This window comes from Aotus nancymaae, unplaced genomic scaffold (assembly GCF_030222135.1).
Source record: "Aotus nancymaae isolate 86718 unplaced genomic scaffold, 86718_ANA_hifiasm-v0.15.2.pri h1tg000030l, whole genome shotgun sequence".
Lineage (NCBI taxonomy): Eukaryota > Metazoa > Chordata > Mammalia > Primates > Aotidae > Aotus > Aotus nancymaae.
Genome location: NW_026988443.1, coordinates 5,845,356 through 5,864,913, shown reverse-complemented (window position 1 = coordinate 5,864,913; position 19,558 = coordinate 5,845,356). Strand labels below are relative to the sequence as shown.

Below are 19,558 nucleotides of genomic sequence, written 5' to 3'. Positions count from 1 at the left end.
GGATGACAGATGACCCTTATGACCACCGAGAGGGGATGGGGCAAGCTGGTGACAGCACCTCTAGTCACAGAAGGCTGAGCAGCTGTTAGAAGGGGGCAGGGCTCTATGACCTAGGGAGGGAGATCTCCAAATACATTCAGTTACTGAAAAAAACGGCATAAGTATGAACACTATGCTCCTTGTGTGAAAATAAAAGGGTGGGGTGGGAAGAGGATTAAGCAGTAACTGCAGGGTTTTTTTTTCTCCCCCTTAAAAATAGATCTGAAATAAATACTGCAAAATGTCAGCAGTTGTAAATTCCGGGAGGTGAGTTCACAGTTACTGTTACACAATTATCTGTTTCAAACTTTGTGTTTAAAATATTTTAAAAATTAACAAAATGCATATGGGAGATATATAAATGTATTTATTCTGGTAAAGAACAGCTAACACGTTCATAGTTCTCACACGGGCCAGGCACTGTCATGAGCCCTGCCTTTATAAAGGAGAAACTGAGGCAGAGTATTTCACTTGAAGCACAGAGCTACAAAGAGTGAGACTGCATTTGAACCCAGCAAGCTGGCGCCAAAATCTATGCTCACAACCCCCACACTACACTGAGGCCCTAGACCACACCCAGAAAGCTGGCATCAGGGATGCTGGCGGGCCTGGGATGGAGGGAATTTTACTTTTGACTGTACACCTGTGTACTATTTGAATCTTTTACATGTGCACATTACTTTTTTTAAAATAATGTTTTTAAAGTTGGGAAAGTCCCAGTTACCAAGAAGTAACAGAATCCTGACAGGTGTGGAGCTTTGGGAGGCAGAGGAACTGTTCTAAAACCAGTAGTCCCAACTCCCAGCTGGCCTCCAGGCTTGCAGCAATTCAGAGCCTGGAACGCCATTACTTCCTGTCTGCTCTGCACACGTTCCCTCCTGTCTTCTGGTACAGACCCTACCCTCTTGTGGCAGGTTGGCCATGTGACCCCAGCAGTCACATGATTGGATCAGCTATGGGTACCGGAGCTAAGCCCAGCCAATCAGAATCCTGCCCTGGACTTTAAACTAATGGAAGCTCCTTTTCCTTATGGTTAGGGGACCCAGAATGCCAGCAGCCAGGGTTCCCTGACCAAGCATGTAATGGGGCACAAGTATCAATCCAGGGGACAAGAGGGAGGTACAAGAACCGGTCTCGGCTGCTTTCACGTCCTGGGCCCTGCCATCTCAAAGCCAGCTCCCTCCCTGCCTTCCAAGTTGGTTTGGTTCACTTTGGACTGAGCTGAGTTCTCACTGAACAGAAACCCACAACCCAAAACAAGGGAAGCGCATGGCTGTGATTAAGCCCTGCACCAATGGCGAGCGGAAGACCAGAATCCAGCTCTGCCCCCCGTGCGGTCTCAAGGGAGTTACAAACTTCTAAGCCTCAGACATGCTCCCTGAGCCGCCACCAAGCTGCTTCATGGGGCTGTCCTAAGGATTAATGTATTAATCCAATCCGAGGCACATCAGTCACTAATTAAATTAATAATATGGTGACAACTAAGCCCAGTACCTTTGGAAGTAACTCCTTACTAACTACATTAAACTCAAACTCAAAGCTCTGGAAAAGAGGATCCCAGCTGCGAGACAAAACAGCAGAAAGAAAGCCAGCTGGAGTCACTTCTCCCTTTTGTGTACCTCTAGATTCACTCTCTGCTCTCCTCTCTGACGTGGGAACATGCCCATGTGAGCCATTTCAACAAGCTTCCTTGGCCCGGTGGCTTCTAGCAGCCTCAGCCAATGGATTGAGAGAGGGCAGGAAAGCGGCTCAGAATGTTAATTTCCCTGGAGGGTCCCCATGACTGGCTGCATCCTTTGAGCAAAGGTCACAGCTCTCAGGTGCCCCTCTCACTCCTCCAGCATTCCTGTCTGCTAAAGATAACTCCTTCCCCACTCAGGCCCAGGGGTGGGAGTAGCGCCCCACACTGCTAGCTCCAGGGTTCTGCACTCTCACGGGAGGCTCGGCCACACTTTGTAAATATTGCCTTTATTAAAAACTCTGCTCAAATTACCCAATTTGAGTGTGTGATCTGCTTTTCTCTGAGACCCTGGCTAGCTGACTGGTTCTCTCTCAGGTTTCTCCAGGCTCTGGCCAGACAAAATCCTTCCCTGCAGAGGACGCTGCTCCAGGGTCCCAACTCTGGATGCATCCCCCTTTCCCTCCAAGCTTCTGTACCCCAGCAGGTCTCTCCAAACTCCGTCAGACCCCGAAACCCGAGAATGGACCTCTGATGAAAGCATCTGAGAGCCCTCCAGCCCCAAAAGGAGACCAGCAGGGTCACGTCTGGGTTCCAGAAGTGTCCAGAGAAGCAAACCACTGATTTCTACACACCAGAAAAGATACCTGAGAGTGTATATTTATAGAAAGATACATAGAAATGGACAGATGGCGTCTATCTATAGATACAGAAAGCTCTGTTAGAGAACCGTGTAGGTACATATACATCTGCCACATCCTCCACCACAACCAACAGCACACAATTGCCCGGATCTTGGAAAACCACACTTGTTTAAGTGGTTGGATTCCTCCCTAGCAGTTTCCAAAATGAGAAGGATGGTCTCAGGGATAGTCCTTAAATATGTGCATGTGTATCACTCTAAAGAAGAGAGGAGGAGGAGGAGGAGGAGGAGGAGGAGGAGGAGGAGGAGGAGGAGGAGGAGGAGGAGGAGGAGGAGAAGTGGATTTTCATATTGTGCATGGCAGAAGAGATGGGACTGCTTTGGGGGCAAGGGCTTGATCCCGCTGGAAAAGCGTGAAAGACAACTCCAGAAAAGACAGCTAAGGTTTCTAGGTTGGGACATAAAAACACAACAGCAGGAAGTTCGCGCTCTGCAGTCCACTGAAATCCCTTGTAGCACATTACAGTCAGTTAAGGGCAAAATAAAATCAGGATAATACTAAGAGGTAGCAGCTGTTTATCTTCTCGGAGATTTCGAGGGTCTCTGGAAGCCGGGCCAGGGAAGGGTACTCTCCTGGAAGAGGCTGGGGTGGGGCAGAGTTGGGGCTGAGGGCTCCCTGGCTCTGGGAAGGGTATGGGCTGATCCGAACAGAGGACGCTGCAGCTCCTGAGCCTTGAGGGAGTCTCTGCCCATTACAGGCCACTCCAAACCAGAGTCATTTCCTGGGCTAGTTATGCAGTCCCCACGACATATAAATAAAAGTTTAGTTCTGTGTTTCCATAGATCTTCTACATGAAGGCTAGCTAAATATTAGTGGAGTAACAATAATTATTAATAACAATAATCGTCATAATAACAATAATTAATAGAATAATAATGCCTTGGGGTGTTGGGGGCAGGGTCCTTCATATGTCGGGGTGGGGCCCTGGGGAGGGGCTCTATGTCTGGTAGAAGTGGTGGTAATGGTGGTGGTGTTCGTGGTGGTGGTGGTGCTCGTGTCTCTGGACCGGCTGCCCGGCCTGGCTCTCGTACACCACCACGGCAGGCAGGTGCTCCCGCCCCAGGACGGGGCCGCCCGGGGCCAGCGGTGCCTGCAGGCCCCGGCAGCCCTGCTGGCTTTCCTTGGCTCGGTGCTTGTGCTTCTTGTGCCCAAGGGGGGCCAAGGAGGGGAGGAGGGCTGGGCTGGCAGCCAGGTGGGCAGAGGGGGACACCGCAGGGACGGCGGGTCCCAGAGGGGGTTTGTTTCTTGCCCCTCTGGCCATGTGGCCCACACTCACGCTCTTGCCCTGGGCCTTGGGGGACCTCACAAAGTGCTTGCTCCCGTCCTGGGTGCCCCGGAGCCGTTGCTGGAGCTCCGAGACCTTGGCGACTGGGGTGTCAAGGAAGTGGAAGGAGCCTGGGTCCGCGCCTTGGGGCTTTCGGTGTGGGACGTGGATGGCTTCCGGCTCATGGGAGCGAGATCGAGTGGGGTTGGAGGTGCGGGGGGGCAGTTCTGACTTCTGGGCCACAGAAGGGGAGCCTAGGAACCAATTCAACAGACATTTAATGAGCACCTACTGTGTGCTGCGGTCTTGTGCTATACCCCAAACATCACCCCCACCCCCAGTTCTCCAAGACTAAAAAATGCAACTATTCTTGATCAGAGCTACCCCCAACATCCTGACTGCCCCTCACTGCCTTGCAGGAAAACTCTCTGAAATGGAACTTCCCCATCTGCTAAGTGGGAAGACCCGGTTCTTTGGTACGTCTTCAAAAATACTCTTCGAGAGAGAGCCAAGAAAGAGAGATGGCAGCAGAGACGCTGAAAACTGTCTACGGTCACTGGGGCAAGAAAGAACTCTTACGTGTATTGCTAAAAACATACAGAAGTAACTCATAGAAGAATTAAACCTATTAGAAGAAAGGGGAGAAGGGAGTTGTGGGAGCGAAATTGAGCAAGAAGTCAACATATGTCAAGGCTGATAAAGACACAGCCATGTTGTATTTAGGGAAACCGAGGTTCTTGCTGGAAGAAACAGCCAGGAGGGGTCAAAGTCGCTGCCTGGGGAACAGAGCTTGGGTGGGCAGCGATGGGGCACAGAACTGTTGTTTGTCATTGGGTGCTAAGCCCTTAGATACTATTTGATTTTGTTCAATTTTGTGCATGTTAATTTTGAAACCGTTTTTAACGTCACTTTCTCTAAGAAGAGCCTTTGACCTCCCTGGTAATACTGTTTTCCCCAAGCCTGGGGTAGCAGTGAACACCACCCGCATGGCCCATCCAGCCACGCCCTGCCCTCATCGCTCATCGCAGGGTGCCCGAGTCCCTTACCAGGCCCAAACTGGGAGGTGTAGTTCTCTATCCCGGCGAGATCTAAGTAGTGGTTTCTCCTCTCGATGTTCTCGTCCACGCAATGGTGGTAGCAGCCAGACTGCTCCAGGCGGCTGTCACCCTGGAACCTATGGCAGGGAAGGCAAGTGAGTGGGGTGACATTGAACACCAGGTGGGGACAGCTGCATAGGCTGCTGGGAAGCCCCCAGAACAAACTCTGGACCCTTCATTCATTTCCTTCTTGGCCTTGGGAGAGGGTGGGGAGGAATAGTCCTCCCTGTGAACTGTGCCTCCATGTCCTTCCCTGCTGATGGAGAGACAGACCACAGCCCATGGCCCGACTTCCTTGCAGTTTCTGGGAGAAGTGGACAAGGGTTGGCTTTGAACAAGTTCAAAGCAAATATGAGAGGTTATTGTTCAACTTCTAAGAATCCCCCAGTGCCAGGCTTGAAGTCATATGTGCCTGCTACAGGTAGGTGGCCTAAACCCCAGCCTGGTTCCCCAGGGGGTGCAGGCAGCAGAATTCCCTCATACTGTTGGAGTTGGGCCTGGCAGACCCCATGACCTGTCCCACAGCCCAGGATGGGCCTCTCAAGTGTGTGTGTGTGCGCACGTGTGTGTGTGCGTGCACGCACACGCATGTGTGTGTGACTAATACAGTGTGTATGGAGGGGTGGGGAGAGATGCTGTCAGAGACTCTCTTTTTTTCCCTGCAGGACTTGGGGCTCCCCAGCCCTCTCCTCCAAGGACCTCTGCGAGCTGCTCCCATCCTGGTGCCTTCCCACACACCACAGCACCACCTTCCCCCAGGATCTCCAGCCAGCCTGGGTCCCTCTGATTCTCAGCCCTGTCCCCACACCTGGCTGTGACCCTGCTTGAACTATGTTTTTTCTTTCCCCTAAGCGAGTACTAATCCCGCTCCAGTCATTCCCTTACCGTTTGCACACTAGAGGTTAACACAGCTTCATGCCTGCCGTGTTACTGTTGTTTACTCAATGCCTTTCTTTAAACGATCTCTTTCCTTTCCTCCCTTCCTCCCTTGCAGTTGAAGAAATAACAGGGGAAAGGTAACTGCAGCCTAATAATTCGTTATCCACAATTCTGAAATCCAAAAAGCCTGAAAACTAGATTTTTCATAACCCACGTGGAAGCCAAGCCCACCCTAAAGGGATGGGAAGGTGTTTAAGGTCTTTATCTCACTTAGTGTGAATATCCAATCATCTCCCAGCAGAAACAGCAATGCGTCAGCGCCTGATGTGCCGCTGGGAGTCCTGCCAAAGCGCAGCAAATGCTGGACTCCAGTCCTGTCTGTCCAAGATGTGTTGCATAAAAGGATGTAGTTATTTGTAAAGATTTTTGTTTGATTTATGACTCTGTGCATCAAAAGTGTTGGCTCCCTGAAGAGAACACAGAGCAGAGCCAAACTTCCTGCTCTGAGTCCTCCATATCCAGGTACACAGCCGGAGGACTCAGGCTGTGTACATCCAGATCCAGGTACACAGCCGGTGCTCAACATATGCTCATGTGCACCACGCCCACGTACCTGAGTGGGGCTCGCTGCTTCCTCTCCCAGCTCCGCAGCTCCTCGGCGGGCTTGGTCTCTGCTCGGGGCCTCGTGCTCTGCAGGTCTGAGTCCGGCCGAGAAGCACAAGAGACACCAGGTGAGCTGCCTGTTCCCACCCTGCCCGGGGTCTGCCTGGTGTGCAGCTGCTTTGCAAGGCCATTGTGAGAGGGTTCCCCGAGCTGGGGCTAAATAAAGGGCTCTCATAGCCTCTGCCCTGGGCGTGTCCCCATCTAGCCTCACCTTCTCCTCAGGCTCCCCTTCCAGGCTCACCTCCTCCCCCTCCAGCCTCACCTCCTCCCAGCTGGCCTCAAGGCTTGCAGACGCCATGCTGCCCACAATACCAGCCTTTGCTCCAGCTGCATGGCTCTGCCTATGCAAGGGAAGGAATCCCTTCCCTCCTCTTCCCACCCTTCCTCCTACCACTTCAAGGACCCTTTTGAACCCCACCTGTCCACAAAGCAGCTGCCCCAGAAAGCCCACAGGGAGGGAGCTGGCCCTTCCAGGCAGGGTATGGTCCTTCCTGAGATGAGAGGACCTTGTTTCCCAGGCTCAGCCCTGCAGCCCCTCACCGGCCTGATTGACAAGGACACTCCTCTTGCTCTGGCTGCCATCCGGGGCCACAGTGAGCTTCACCCGCAGCATCTTGCTCGATGTCGGGGAGTGGTTGACAGAGGAGTCCACCACCTCATAGATGGTGTGCAGCAAGCTGGTGATGTCCTGAATGGGAGGGAAGCGGAAACCCATGCGGGGTTGCAGTCACAGGGCCTTGAAAATAGAAACCAGAGGGCCTGGTGGACGCTGCAGGCCTGAATCCCTCTGGCTGTCCCATAGCAGAGCCTAAGGCAAAAACCTGGATGTCTGAGGTTCATTTGGGAGGAGATTCTAGGAAGCAGGAGTGAGGGAGCAGGGAGAGAGAAGAGGAAAAACCCACAAGAGAAAAGAAAAAGAGCAGGTTACAGCCAGGGGCAACTGGGGCTCAGTCACACTGGGGCCCTGGAGGGAGAGTGTAGAGCCCACCTTGGAACAGTCTCATTCAGATAGAGGGGGCGGTCAGGAATGAACTCTTGTTCCTCACTGCCTGAGAGCTTCCCAAGGATGCTACATTCCCTATACTTTGGATTTTTGTTTGAGATGCTTCTCACTGTCACCCAGGTGGGAATGCAGGGGTGTGATCATGGCTCACTGCAGCCTCGAACTCCCGGTCTCAAGCGATTCTCCTGCCTCAGCCTCCCTAAGTGCTGGGATTACAGGCATGAGCCATGAGCCACTGTGCCCCACCCTGCCTTGTGCTTTTGGGCTCCCCTGCAAGGGCCAAACCAGCTCCCTGTACCTGAGAAGGCTCTTACAGTGGGCACCATCTACCATGGCAGCAGGTGAACTTTGAGGTAGGCCCAGGGAAAACTGGGTGGGGACATGAACAGCATCTGCTTCGGGTTTGAAATGAAAAATGGAAAGGGAGGCATGTCCCTGCTGTGGGCTGAACTGTGGCTCCCCATTCGCCTGCAAGTCCGTAGGTTGAAGCCCTAACCCCCACTGTGACTGTATTTGGAGGAAGGAGATAATTAAGGTTAAATGAGGTCATGATGGTGGGATCATGATAGGATCAGGGCCCTTAGAAGAAGAGGAGAGGCTAGGGATATGGCTCACATCTGGAATCCCAGCACTTTGGGAGGCCAAGGTGGGAGGATCACTTCAGCCCAGAAGTTCAAGACCAGCCTGGGCAACATAACATTCTCTACAAAAATTTTTTTAAAAAATAGCCATGTGTGGTGGTGCACAGCTGTAGTCCCAGTTACTTGGGAGGCTGAGGTGGGAGAATCACTTCAGCTTAGGAGTTTGAGGCTGCAGTGAGCCGTGAGAGTACCACTGCACTCCAGGCTGGGCAACAGTGCAAGATCCCATCTCTTATAAAAAAAAAAAAAAAAACCAAACAAACAGGAAGAGACACAGAAGAGGTCTCTCTCTCTCTACCACATGAGGACACAGTGAGAAGGTGGCCGTCTGCAAGCCAGGAAGCGAGCCCTCACCAGGAACTGAAGCATGTGGCACCTTGGAGGACTTCCAGCCTTTAGAACTGTGAGGAACAAATTTCTGCTCTCTAAGCCACCCAGTCTGTGGTATTTTGTTATGGCAACTTGAGCTGGCTGAGACTGTCCTAAAAGATAAACTAATCTGTTAGAACTTGACTAAATCTTATCTCCTCTCTGAGCCTCAAGTACCCCTCAACCAGAACAGGGGTGTCTACACAATGTTCCCTGAGTGTCCCACAGCCCTTCTGATTGGGGCTGGAGGGCACAGATTCCCCTCACTAGGCCCTTTCGTCTGGGTACCTGCTGCAGTCACTTGTCTGGTGGGGGTGAGGGGGTAATGTCCTGCTTTAAATGGCATTGGAAACCTCTGGAGAAGACATTGTTTCTCTATTGATCAGGCCCATCCGTGGTCAGTTACCTGCCCCGCCATCCTCCACCTCCTGCCTCTAAGTCCCACAGGCTGAAGTGGCTGAGGCAACCGCAGTGCAGCCCCCGCCAGGCAGGTGTGTGGGTGGGTGGCCCAGCATGGCAGGTGCCGACAGAGGTGCCGGCCCTGTCCTGGGAGGCGCAGCCACTCAGCTCAGCTGACTTGCCCTTTGACAATGCAGGTGGGAGGGGGGACTCACACAGAAAAGCCAGAAATCCAGGATTTTCTGTTACATCTTCAGAATCACTGATATTGGCAACTGATGTTTAACAAAACCCTTTGGGGGACCAGAGCAGAACATCTGGGGGCCAGACTGGAATTGTGGGGGCCACCAGTTTGAGACCCAGGCTCCAGGCGCTCCCTATCTGGCTTGCTCAGCGATCCCACCTCTTCCTGTGAGGCCTGCAGAGGGCTCTCCTTCTTCCTCCTTTCCTTCTCTCCAGCTTCTCCATAAGGCCCTGTTTGCTCACTCTCTCTATCTTGGTCAGCCCATGACGGAGGCTTCATTATACAGACGAGGCGGATGAGGGTCACTCACTTCATCCTCCAGACTTCTTTTTTTTTTTTTTTTTGAGACGGAGTTTCGCTCTTGTTACACAGGCTGGAGTGCAATGGCGCGATCTCGGCTCACCGCAACCTCCGCCTCCTGGGTTCAGGCAATTCTCCTGCCTCAGCCTCCTGAGTAGCTGGGATTACAGGCACGCGCCACCATGTCCAGCTAATTTTTTGTATTTTCAGTAGAGACGGGGTTTCACCATGTTGACCAGGATGGTCTCGATCTCTTGACCTCATGATCCACCCGTCTCGGCCTCCCAAAGTGCTGGGATTATAGGCGTGAGCCACCGCACCCAGCCCCATCCCCTAGACTTCTAATACCTTAGAGGACCTGGGGCCCTGGTGTGTGATCAGGGCTGGGGGTCCCAACAGACTGAGGGTCTCGGAGCCTGTGTGCTTTGGCAATTCTAGGTTGAAAATCAACCCCACTGACTATACAGGGCCAGACACCCAGAAATCGGTGTGCTCAGTATTTCCTGCATGAACGAACGCCTGAAGGAGGAGCAGGTACTTGTTACCGAGTGGAAAGCTGGCCCACACCCCGGCTCCAGGCTGCAGATGCCGTGAGGTGGGAGCCCATTTGCCCTGGCACTCAGAAGGCGTAGAAAGGAACCGTATTTACAGCCAGATTTGAGGAATGGCATCAGGGCTAAAAATGGACCAGGGAAACACCAGGCCGGTCCTCCCTCCACTCAAAACCACCCCCTTGGCTCCTCGGCAGGAGGAAGACATGACCCAGTGAATGCTTTCCCCAGGGCCAGGCCTCCCTCTCATTCCCAAGGCAGTGAAGGAGGGTGCAGGTTGAAGCTGTCAGCAATCATCTTGCTGCTGCCAAGGGGAAAGTCTGCCTCACAAGAAGGGAAATAGAGCTGAGGAAATAGAGGAAGTAGAGCCGTGATGAATACCTAGTCCTGAAGCCACTGAGCCTCTGGGTCAAGCCATGCCTGAAGTCAGACCCCAAACCAAATTTCAGTTACATGAGCCAAGCTATTCCTTTTTTTTTTTGGATAGAGCAATTGTAGCATGTATCCTGTCACTTATATGTCAAAGAGTCCTGAGTACTTAAAAGTCACAACTTCCTCCTCCAACCTGTTGGAACAGCCCCAAAACCACAGCCTGAAAAGGAGGTGACCTTGTTAACCCAGAACTCCCATCTGGCAGCATAAAGGTGAATTTCTCCTGCAGTATCACAGAGAAGAAAACACTCCGCCGGGACCCGGGACGAGGAGAGCAGGCAACAAAGCTTCAATCCTTCCTGGAAACAGGAGGCATGCTGGACAAGAAGCAGGAGGAGCCCAGGCGTGTCAACCTGGGCCGCCGTGCAGATGCACGCAACCTCAGACCTGTAACAGGTCCCACGCCTGCAGATGGGGGCCTCTCGGGGAGGGAGAGGTCATCAGAGAGGGACAGGGAGGAAAAGGGATGAGGAAGCAGAAGGAAGGATACCAACCCTCCAGCAGTGCCCTCAGGACCTGAAATCAAATCCAGGCTGCCTGCCAGAAGACTGGCCCTGCCGGGTCCCCAGTCACAGCTGTGTCTCTCCTGCCGAGCAGCCACCACAGCTGTCTCCTTCAGTTCCTTAAACGCCCTGAGCCCCTGGCCTCTGTCTGCCCAGGAGCCCCCAAGGCTGCGCATGCCGTGTGGCTCAGCTCCCTTGCCATCTCCTCCAGGAGGCCTCCCCTGGACCCTCCAGCCGGTCTCGTCACAACACCCTGTTTATTCTTTTCACTGAACACATCGCCGCTCAGTTATCGTACAGCTGTTTGGATCTGCCTTTTGTCAGAATGTCAAGGCTCCAGGGCGAGGACCGTGTCTGTCTAGTTCCCTGCTGTATCCTTGTGCCTAGTACCTAGGACCCTGTAGATGCACACACTCGTGCTCAATGTGCAAAGACAGGCAGGAAGGAGACAGCTGCGGGAGGAGGGCCCTGAAGAGACAACGGTCTGTGGAGGGACAAGGAAGAAGAGGTTTGGGGTGAGGCCGTGACCAGAGCTGTGACCGCAGAGCTGCTGGCGGGCCCTTAGCACCGGTGGTGCTCATTCCTGTAGCCTAAAGTGAGGTGCGGTGTGGCCTCTCTGTGCACCCACCACCAAGCTCCTGGGCAGCATGGCTGAGTGAGGGCGGTGGCCTGCGGTGGTCCCAGCCCCGCACCCCCGAGCTCTGGGACTGTGGAGAGAAAGAAGCAAGACAGGACTCAGTTGAGGCCTGAGGTCTTTCTCCCAGGAGGCCCTGGGGCCCTGTACCTGCCCCCGCTCCTTCCCCAGGAGGAGCAGTGCCTAAGCTGAGGTCAGGGGAGCTGCCCTCCCTCCCTGCCCTCTCTTCCCACTTGCCAGCAGCTCTGGGATACCCCTCCCAATCTCACGGGTGCTCCCAGCAACTCCCCGGCTGTTACCATCTTCCCTGAGGGGCAGGACCGATGCAGGGGCGAGAAGAGGCAGTGGCGGGGAGCTGTGCCCAGGCCCTGTGCCCACGGGCATGATCCACGGCAAGAGGCCAGGCAGGTGCACTCACCTCTCGGGTGACCTTGCCATTGTTGTCAAAGTCGTACAGGGTGAAGGTCCACTCCTGCCGGCTGTCCTCCTCCACGGACACGTCACACTGGAGCTCCTGGATGCAGAGAGATGGGTGGGGCTGGTCCCCTATCTGTGGCAATGCTGACTGGGTAGTGGAGGCATGAGCCCAGAGGCCAGGCCAGGGGGCGGCCACCTGCCCTCTGCTCTCCCCAGACCTGGAGTGGACAGGGAGTACCTCGGCCAAGACAGAACTGGCCCAGGAAGGCAGCCAGAGGCTGGGCAGGGGCAGTTTGGCCTGGTGAGGGACGCCTGCAGGGGTGCCTGGCAGTCTGTGGGTCTTCAAAGACAAAGGAAACGCAGGGCGGTCTGAGAAGAGGCTCTGTGGCCTCAGAACAGCTGAATTCGGACCAAGGGCAAGAAACAACTAGAAGGCAAAGGAGTGGCAACTTGGGAACCCCAGCAGGACCCTGGGGTAGGCGAGCACGAGCATGAGGGGCCCGAGCACGAGCATGAGGGGCCCCAGCCCCTGCAAGGCCCTCCACAGCTGTGTGACCCTGGCCATGTCGCTGCCCTCCACTGTGCCTCAGTTTCTCCTGGTATAAATTATGGAAAACGACGGCCTCTCTCCCATAAGGTTGCTGGGAAGATGACATGCCCCCCAACACGCCCTCAGCCTGGCTGTTTCCCTGTAGCTGTGGTGGGGACAGTGCCCGACCTCCCGCCTCTGTCTCAGGGCAGCCCTGAAGAGTCCCGGAAGGAATGCCCAGAGGAGACCGAACAAGGGAGGGACAGGAGGCAGTGGAAATGCCAGACCTCCTCACCCCTCTGTGGGACAAATCTGAGCGCATGCTTACATGGCTCCCAGGAGGCTCTCCAGCAGGCAGAGCCCACGAGCAAACCCAGCCTTCGCTGGCTTCCCTCTTTCCTCGCACCTGCACCCCGGGACCACCTCCCCTATACACTGCCTGCTCCCAGGGCCATGTGACCAGGTCTGCTTAGGATAACTGGAAACAGGAAGTGGAGTATACATGCTGGGGTCATTTACAACTGTGCTTGGAGCACTGCCTGGCACATAGAAAAGCTCAATCCATGGTAGTAGCTGTTAATTCTGCTGTAATTATAAACAGTCATTGAAATAATTATTTCAATCGATAATCAATGAAACAATCATTTCATTACTATTATTTTCAGCAACCTGAAGTGTCTGACCCCAGGGAATGTGAGCTGGGAAAGGGTGAGCTCGTCGCCGGAGGGCTGAGCGCAGAGGCTGGCTGAGCGTCAGATGGAGAGTTCTAGGGAGCATGCTGTTCAGCAGGAAAAGGTTCCACGAATGGCCTTTCAGATCCACAAGATTCTATGGAAACAAGACCATCCTGCTCCAAGGCTTGCCAAACTCCACCTCTCCTTCCATCATCAGGAAGGTGGCACCGGGCTGGCCTGGCAGGAGGAAGAAGAGGGGAAGGCACCTGCCTGTGGACGCTAGGGGAGTGAGCACAGTGTCCTGGTCCCGGCTGCAGCAGCTCTAAGCTGTTTCCCTCTAGCAATTCTTGGGCTCCCACGCTGAGTTCAAAGCCAACCTTGCTTAGGCCACACCCATCTGATACCTGCCAAGGGCCCTCGCTGCTCTCCGAGGCACTGTTTCATATGGCATGACACACATGCCTACATACACACCCACCCCTACACACAGACACATACATATGCCTACCCCTACACATATATACACACACACACATGCACATCTACCAGACACACCCCTATACGTGCACACCCTACACACATGCCTGTACACACACACACACACACACACATACACACATAAACACACACACAGCATTTGGCTGTTTCCAAGACACTATGGGTCTGAGCTTCAGAAACATGAGTTGAGGAACTACAGCCACCTGCCCCACCTGTCAGATGCGGGTCTCCCAGGCCTCCCCGCACCCCACCGGGCTTCTCAGGTGAGTCCTGCCCATGGCCCACAGCTCCTGCCCCTCCAGAAGCAAGCGCACTTGGGCTTCCATGGAGGCAGGATGCCTGGGCCTGGGCTTCCTTCTGCTGCTGAGTATGGCCCTGGGCTTTGCCAAGGCCCCAAAAGACCCTACAAGGACCCGGGTGGGCTCAGGACAGGACTGGGCTCCAGGAAGAAGCTGGCAGCCCGAACTCCTCCTAGATGCTGCCTGTCCTCCCCAGGCAAGGCTTCAAGCCTCCTGGAGGCTGGAGTGCCAGCGTGCTGTGTGGGGAGAACACGCTGCGTGGTGTGGTCTGTGCAGGATGGTGAGGCATGGCAGGGAGACGACACTGGAAAGGGGGTAAGATCAGTCACCAGGGTCCCTGCACACAGGGCGTCTCCCCCCATGTCCCATCATCCAGCACAGGCCACACACCACGCCGCTCATTGTCCCCACAGAGCACGCCGGGACTTCAGCTCCAGGCCTTCGCTCCTGCAGCCCCCTCTGCCGGAAAGGCCCTTCTCATACCAAAGGCTCCTCTGTGTGCCTCTCTCCCAACTCCTACCCCTACGCTCTGAGCCTCACCCACCTCCTCAACCTCCACCCACAGGCTCAGCTCCCTCTTCCAGGCACTGTACAGAGCCTGGAGATGCCAAGTGTCTGTTACCCCACACCCCTTGGCCTGACCCCGCCCCAGGCTCCCAGACCTCATCACATCACCAACTGTGCAGCCACTGGGTTCAGGGCACTCAACGGTCCCCTTGTCACACTGTGCACTCCTTGAGGGCAGGAACCACGCCCAGTCTAAGCTGGGTCCCCTGGCAATTAGCCGGTACTAATCAACATTGGTTGATTAGTAGGAAGAGAGACACCCTCTTAAGCACTTTAGATGCATGAACTCGTGATGCTGACCACAGCCCAATGTGACAGACATCACTACTATCCCCATCTTACAGGTGAGGCACGTGAGACCATTGAGACTTGAGGGAACTGGCCCTGAAGTCACACAGCTACTAAGCGTACAGCCAGGATTTGGACCCGGGCCTGCTGACTTAGAGCTATGCCCTGGTGGTCTCAGGAAGGCAGAGAGAAAGAGGGAGGGAGCAAGGAGGGCAGAGCAGCGGGGAGCTCCATGCGGCAGGCCTGGGCCTGGCTCTCAGCACCAGGGACTGTGCTGGATGCGCAGGAGCGTGCTACACTGTCAGGCGGTGGGGAACAGACAGACTGTGAGCTCTGGGAGGCACATCCCTCATGTTGACCACATGGGGAAACTGAGGCCCTGCAAGCATCAGGGGCCTGCCTGCACCTTCTGCTCATCCATCCCACCCAAGAGCCCCCACAGGCACCCCAGAAAAGCCTCAAGAGTTGAAAGGGAAGGTTTCACCAAAGAAACCGAGGCCCAGAGAGGTGACAGCAGCAGCAGGGCCAGAGTCCTGCCTCCCTCATCCACTCTCATGCCCTCTCCCAGGCTTCTGGGCACACCCCATGTGAAGGGGCTGGGGCCGGGCTAAGGGGGTGGGAAGCGGTAAGCTCCCGGGGTCTGCCCCATGCCAGGAAGGCCCCAGATATGGCAGGAGGAACATCCCACAGAGGGTGCTGTTCATGCAGGGGAGGGGCGTCCCTGTCTGGAAGAACCCCAGCTTCCCTCCTCCCAAAGCACCAAGCTGAGAAAGCCCGTCTCATCTCCCCAGGACCCAGCACCGAAAGGAAACTTACTTCAAACTTCAGCTGCTTCTTGGAGCCCGGGCAGGGTTCGCTCACTCTCTCCATCTTCTTCTCATCTCCGCTGCCCAGCCCGTCGGTCTTCTCAGGAGGCAGGGCCACTGTTGGGGAGGCAAGTGAGGGAACGTGAGGAGCGGGGTCCAGATGCAGGGCGACCATGCTCGCTGCACCTTCATCCTCGGGGCCTGGACTGGACGTTCTCACCAGCGGGGCTGGGCCCGCTCCTGCCTTGCCCGTTTGCTGGGGTCAACATCAGACTACTCTGGCGCCTGGTACTGCCTGGGGCGACCCCCGCTACAGGGTGAGACGCCCCCCACACCAGCCTTCGACTTCTGCCCTGCGGAGGCACACAGCCACCCAGAGCAGTGTCGGGCCGGAGGGCAGATGGACGACAGTGGAGTGCTTCTGGAGCCCCGCGAGGGAGCTGGAACTTCACGGTCTGCAGCCCCACTGACTTCTGTGCTGACATTTCGGCCTCCCCAAAGGTGCCACCCACCTGGGCACAGGATATACACCTTGGTGGATGGCCAGGAGGAGTGCCAGTAACAGAGTTCAACTGGGTTGGCAAAGGTGTGCACACACATACACATGTATACACACACATGCACACATATGTACACTCATGCATCACACCTGCTCGCACACATATGCACACTCACACGTGCAAACACACTCACACACACACAAAAGGCATCTTCAGGAAGCACACTCATCCTGAACCTTGCATTTGGCCTCTGGTCACCCCAGGTCCTTCCCTCTCTGCCAAAGGTCACAGTCCTGTGTGTGGCCTTCCAGGAGCTATGGGAGGGTGACTGTGAAATCCCAGGACCTAACGACACTATTTTCCTAAGGACACCAGCTCAGGGTAGCAACATTGTCCTTGACCTAGAACCCAGACTACAAAGTGCCAACATTTCTCGGAATGGCCCATAAGCCTTTTCCGCCTATTTCATCTCGTCTGATAGAGGGGCTGGGATTTGCCGGGGACATCCTTTCCAGGCCACGCTCACAGCTTCTCTCATCCAATTCCCTTTGTTGCCCGGGGTAGTAAATGTGTTGTCCTGTTTTGAAGGTGAAGAAACAGGCTGGCTCCTACTCCAAGAAGGGACCCTGCCCCCTCCACCCTGACCAAGGTTGGTTGGGGGGGTCATGTGAGGAGCTGAGACTCCCCAGTCAGAGAGGAAGGCAAGACAGGACTTTCTCGGGAAGTCAGCAGCCTGGAGAAATGAGGCCAGGCAACTAGACGGGGGCTTTGCGTTTCTCCGATCCCACACTCGCACCACACTCACCCACCCCAGCTTTGCAAGCAAGGGCCCAAGGGCAGTCCCTGGGCCAGGCAGAGCGGGAACGCCCCCAGTGGGCCCGGGCCCCAGCTCTCCTGCCTTGCTCCTGTCCTGTGGGTTGGGAGCTCTCTCCTCTGCAGTTAGCCAAGGCACTTCCCCTGGTGCTCTTGTGCCTTGGCGCCACTGTATGTAAAGATGAGGCAGCAATGACTAAGCACTTGCTGTTTACCAACTCTGTCCTCATGCAGCCCTGTGAGGCAGTTAGCTCCATTTTCCAGATGGGAAAACTGAGGCTCGGAGAGGATAAGCGCCTCACTAGTAAATGACAGAGCTGGGATTTGAACCCAGGTAGCCTGAATCATGCTCACAGTCAGTCCACTAGACTGCCTCTCCATGCCTTAATTCAGGAGACTTGGTGCCTCTCTGAGCCTGCCTCTCTCTGTCTAACGGAGGCCAGCCAGCCAGGGCAGTGGTCATCTCCACCTGGGTTCTGTTCTCCGGCACCATGTGACCCCAGGTGGGTCGTGTACCTTCTCAATTTTCCCCAACTGTAAAATGAGGAAGCTACCAACCCCTCCCCCAGAGGATTCTTGTGTGGATGCAACAAGCTCTGATCAGAAAGGGCTAAGACCCCAGCACACTAGGCCCGGCCGCAGTAGTGACAGTCAGTGGACCGACAGCCCCACCGCACTGACTCCTGGGAACAGGACAGTTGGCAGCTAAGTTTTGTCAAAACTGAGGCTTCAGGAATGCAATAGACACAAAAGCATATCAAATATATACGGCCTGCACGGGCAGCTTTGGACAAGGCCCTTGACTCCTCTGGACCTCAGGCCCCTCATCTGTAAAATGGGAATATGACGGCCTCACCTTCACAGGGCTGTCGGGAGAAGACAACGAGGAGAGTGCTTACTGAGCACAGTGGCGGACACACAGTAAGTGCTCGAGAGATGCTGGCTTTGCCAAGGCTGTAGACGGGCTGTGGTCCCAGCTCGCAGCCCAGATCCCAACCATCCCCCTCGACCCCAGACTGCCCCACTGGAAAAAACAGAGTAATATCACCACCTGCAGCATCCTCTACCCACCCCTCCCAGGCAGGAGGAAAGAAGAAAAAGAAAAAGAAGAAAGAAAAACAAAGCCCAGCTCCATCTTCAAAGCTGCTGCGTCTCTCTGCAGAGGTCCTGGCTGGAGATGCGAGCTGGCCAGGCTTATCGAAACCAAACTTCAAGTTCAAAGGAAGTTACCAGAAAACCACCTTCAGGTTCAATGTTGCCTTTCATGTTCCACTTGATAAAATCCAAAGAAAAGGAACCTCTGTCCCCGCTCTCTCCTTCTCTGGAGCACTCTTCCCCCACCATGCACGGACTGCCTGTCTGCCCTCAGGTCCTCCCCTCTTCCTTCCTTTCTCCTCACCTGGGGGGCTGGAAAACATCTCCCTCGACCCCTCATATGTCTTCTCCAAAGACTAGTGTGGCCCGGATTGTCCTCTCTTCACCAGTGGCTCCCTCATCCCATCCCAGCTCAGAAAGACACCTGGACATCCGCAGGTCAGCCAGCGGTCAGTGAACCTGCCAGGGGCCCCTCCCAGCATGGGGCTTGTGATCCGTGCTGCCCTGGGGCTGTAGGGGTCAGGAACAAGGACAGTCAGCACTCTCTATCCCCACCAAAGGAGGTCGTTCACCCTCTTACTGTCCCCTGCCCAGTAGGTAGAACAGGTGGCAGAGAACCGGCCACGAACACTCCAATGCCAGGGGCAGGGGCCAGGCCCCCTCCACATATGAACTCTCTGAAACCAAACTAACTCAAGCTACCATGGCCCCCAGCGAGCCCTGTGCAGAAGAAACCACCCTCCAGCCATCAGTGAGTACAGGCTCACTGGAGGCGGGAGATGGGGATGGGGACTGGTGCTCGCTGCAGGCCGCCCAGGCCACGCCAAGGGGGATTGCCAAGGGGGAGGATGCTATTTCCGTTGAGACCGGCTTTGGCACCACAGTCTGAGTCCATTCTCTGTTTCTGATTCCTGCTTAGCTCAGCCATTCTTCCCCTTGGGAAATGATCTTTTGGGGGCCTAATTTCAGGAGGTGCTGATCACTCTTCAGTTGAAAGTCTGAGGAACTGCAGGAGAGACTGCTCATTTAGAAGGAAAAAGGAAAGCAGGGAACCAGGTGGGAAAAAAGGACTTTCACTTGCCTAAGGAGCACTTTTGGGTAACTGAAAGCAGGAGGTGGCAAACTACACTCAGTGAACCAAACCTGGCCCCCTGACTGTTTTTGTAAATAAAGTTTTACTGAGACTCGGCCATGCTCATTTGCATCGTCCATGGCTTCTTTCAGAGTATGACAGCAGAGTTGAACTATCACAACAGAGCCCACAAAACCTAAAATACATACTGTCTGGCCTTTCATGAAAAAGTCTGTGGATCGATCGCTGCTTTAGGTGTGTGCCACCCTCCACCTCCACCAGCATATGTGCTTGATGAGCAGGGCACAGACAATTTCACCTATTACGTGCCTACTTGGCTGGAAACCCTTGCGCAGTACACAACCTGCCCAACCATACAGTGGCCATGGAAGAAAGAAAATATCAGCTCTGCTTTCTTAAAGCCTATTGTCAGCCCATATGAATCTGGGGGGTGGTAGTGGTTTGTGGAGCTCCTTCTCTTTGGAAGCTGCTCCCTGTTCCTCCTCACACCACAGCCACGAGGAGTCAAGGAGTCGGCTTGCTGTGTTTACCAAATGACGGTTCCCTCCCTATTAGCTCCCAGCCTGGCAGCTCTCCACC

The 19,558-nt window shown here is 54.8% G+C and overlaps 1 protein-coding gene across 1 annotated transcript in view; it reads right to left on the bottom strand.

Moving 5' to 3' along the window:
- Positions 1–2,669: 2,669 nt before the first annotated feature.
- NKD1 (NKD inhibitor of WNT signaling pathway 1) overlaps positions 2,670–19,558 on the bottom strand; it is an 85,586-nt gene continuing 68,697 nt past the window's right edge. The window contains exons 4-9 of the mRNA XM_064382929.1: positions 15,489–15,595; positions 11,819–11,914; positions 6,865–7,012; positions 6,275–6,359; positions 4,732–4,859; positions 2,670–3,939 (exon numbers count right to left, since the gene is read on the bottom strand). Coding sequence (XP_064238999.1) covers positions 3,359–3,939; positions 4,732–4,859; positions 6,275–6,359; positions 6,865–7,012; positions 11,819–11,914; positions 15,489–15,595 — 1,145 coding nt within the window. The 3' untranslated portion in view covers positions 2,670–3,358. The remainder of the gene's footprint in view (positions 3,940–4,731; positions 4,860–6,274; positions 6,360–6,864; positions 7,013–11,818; positions 11,915–15,488; positions 15,596–19,558) is intronic.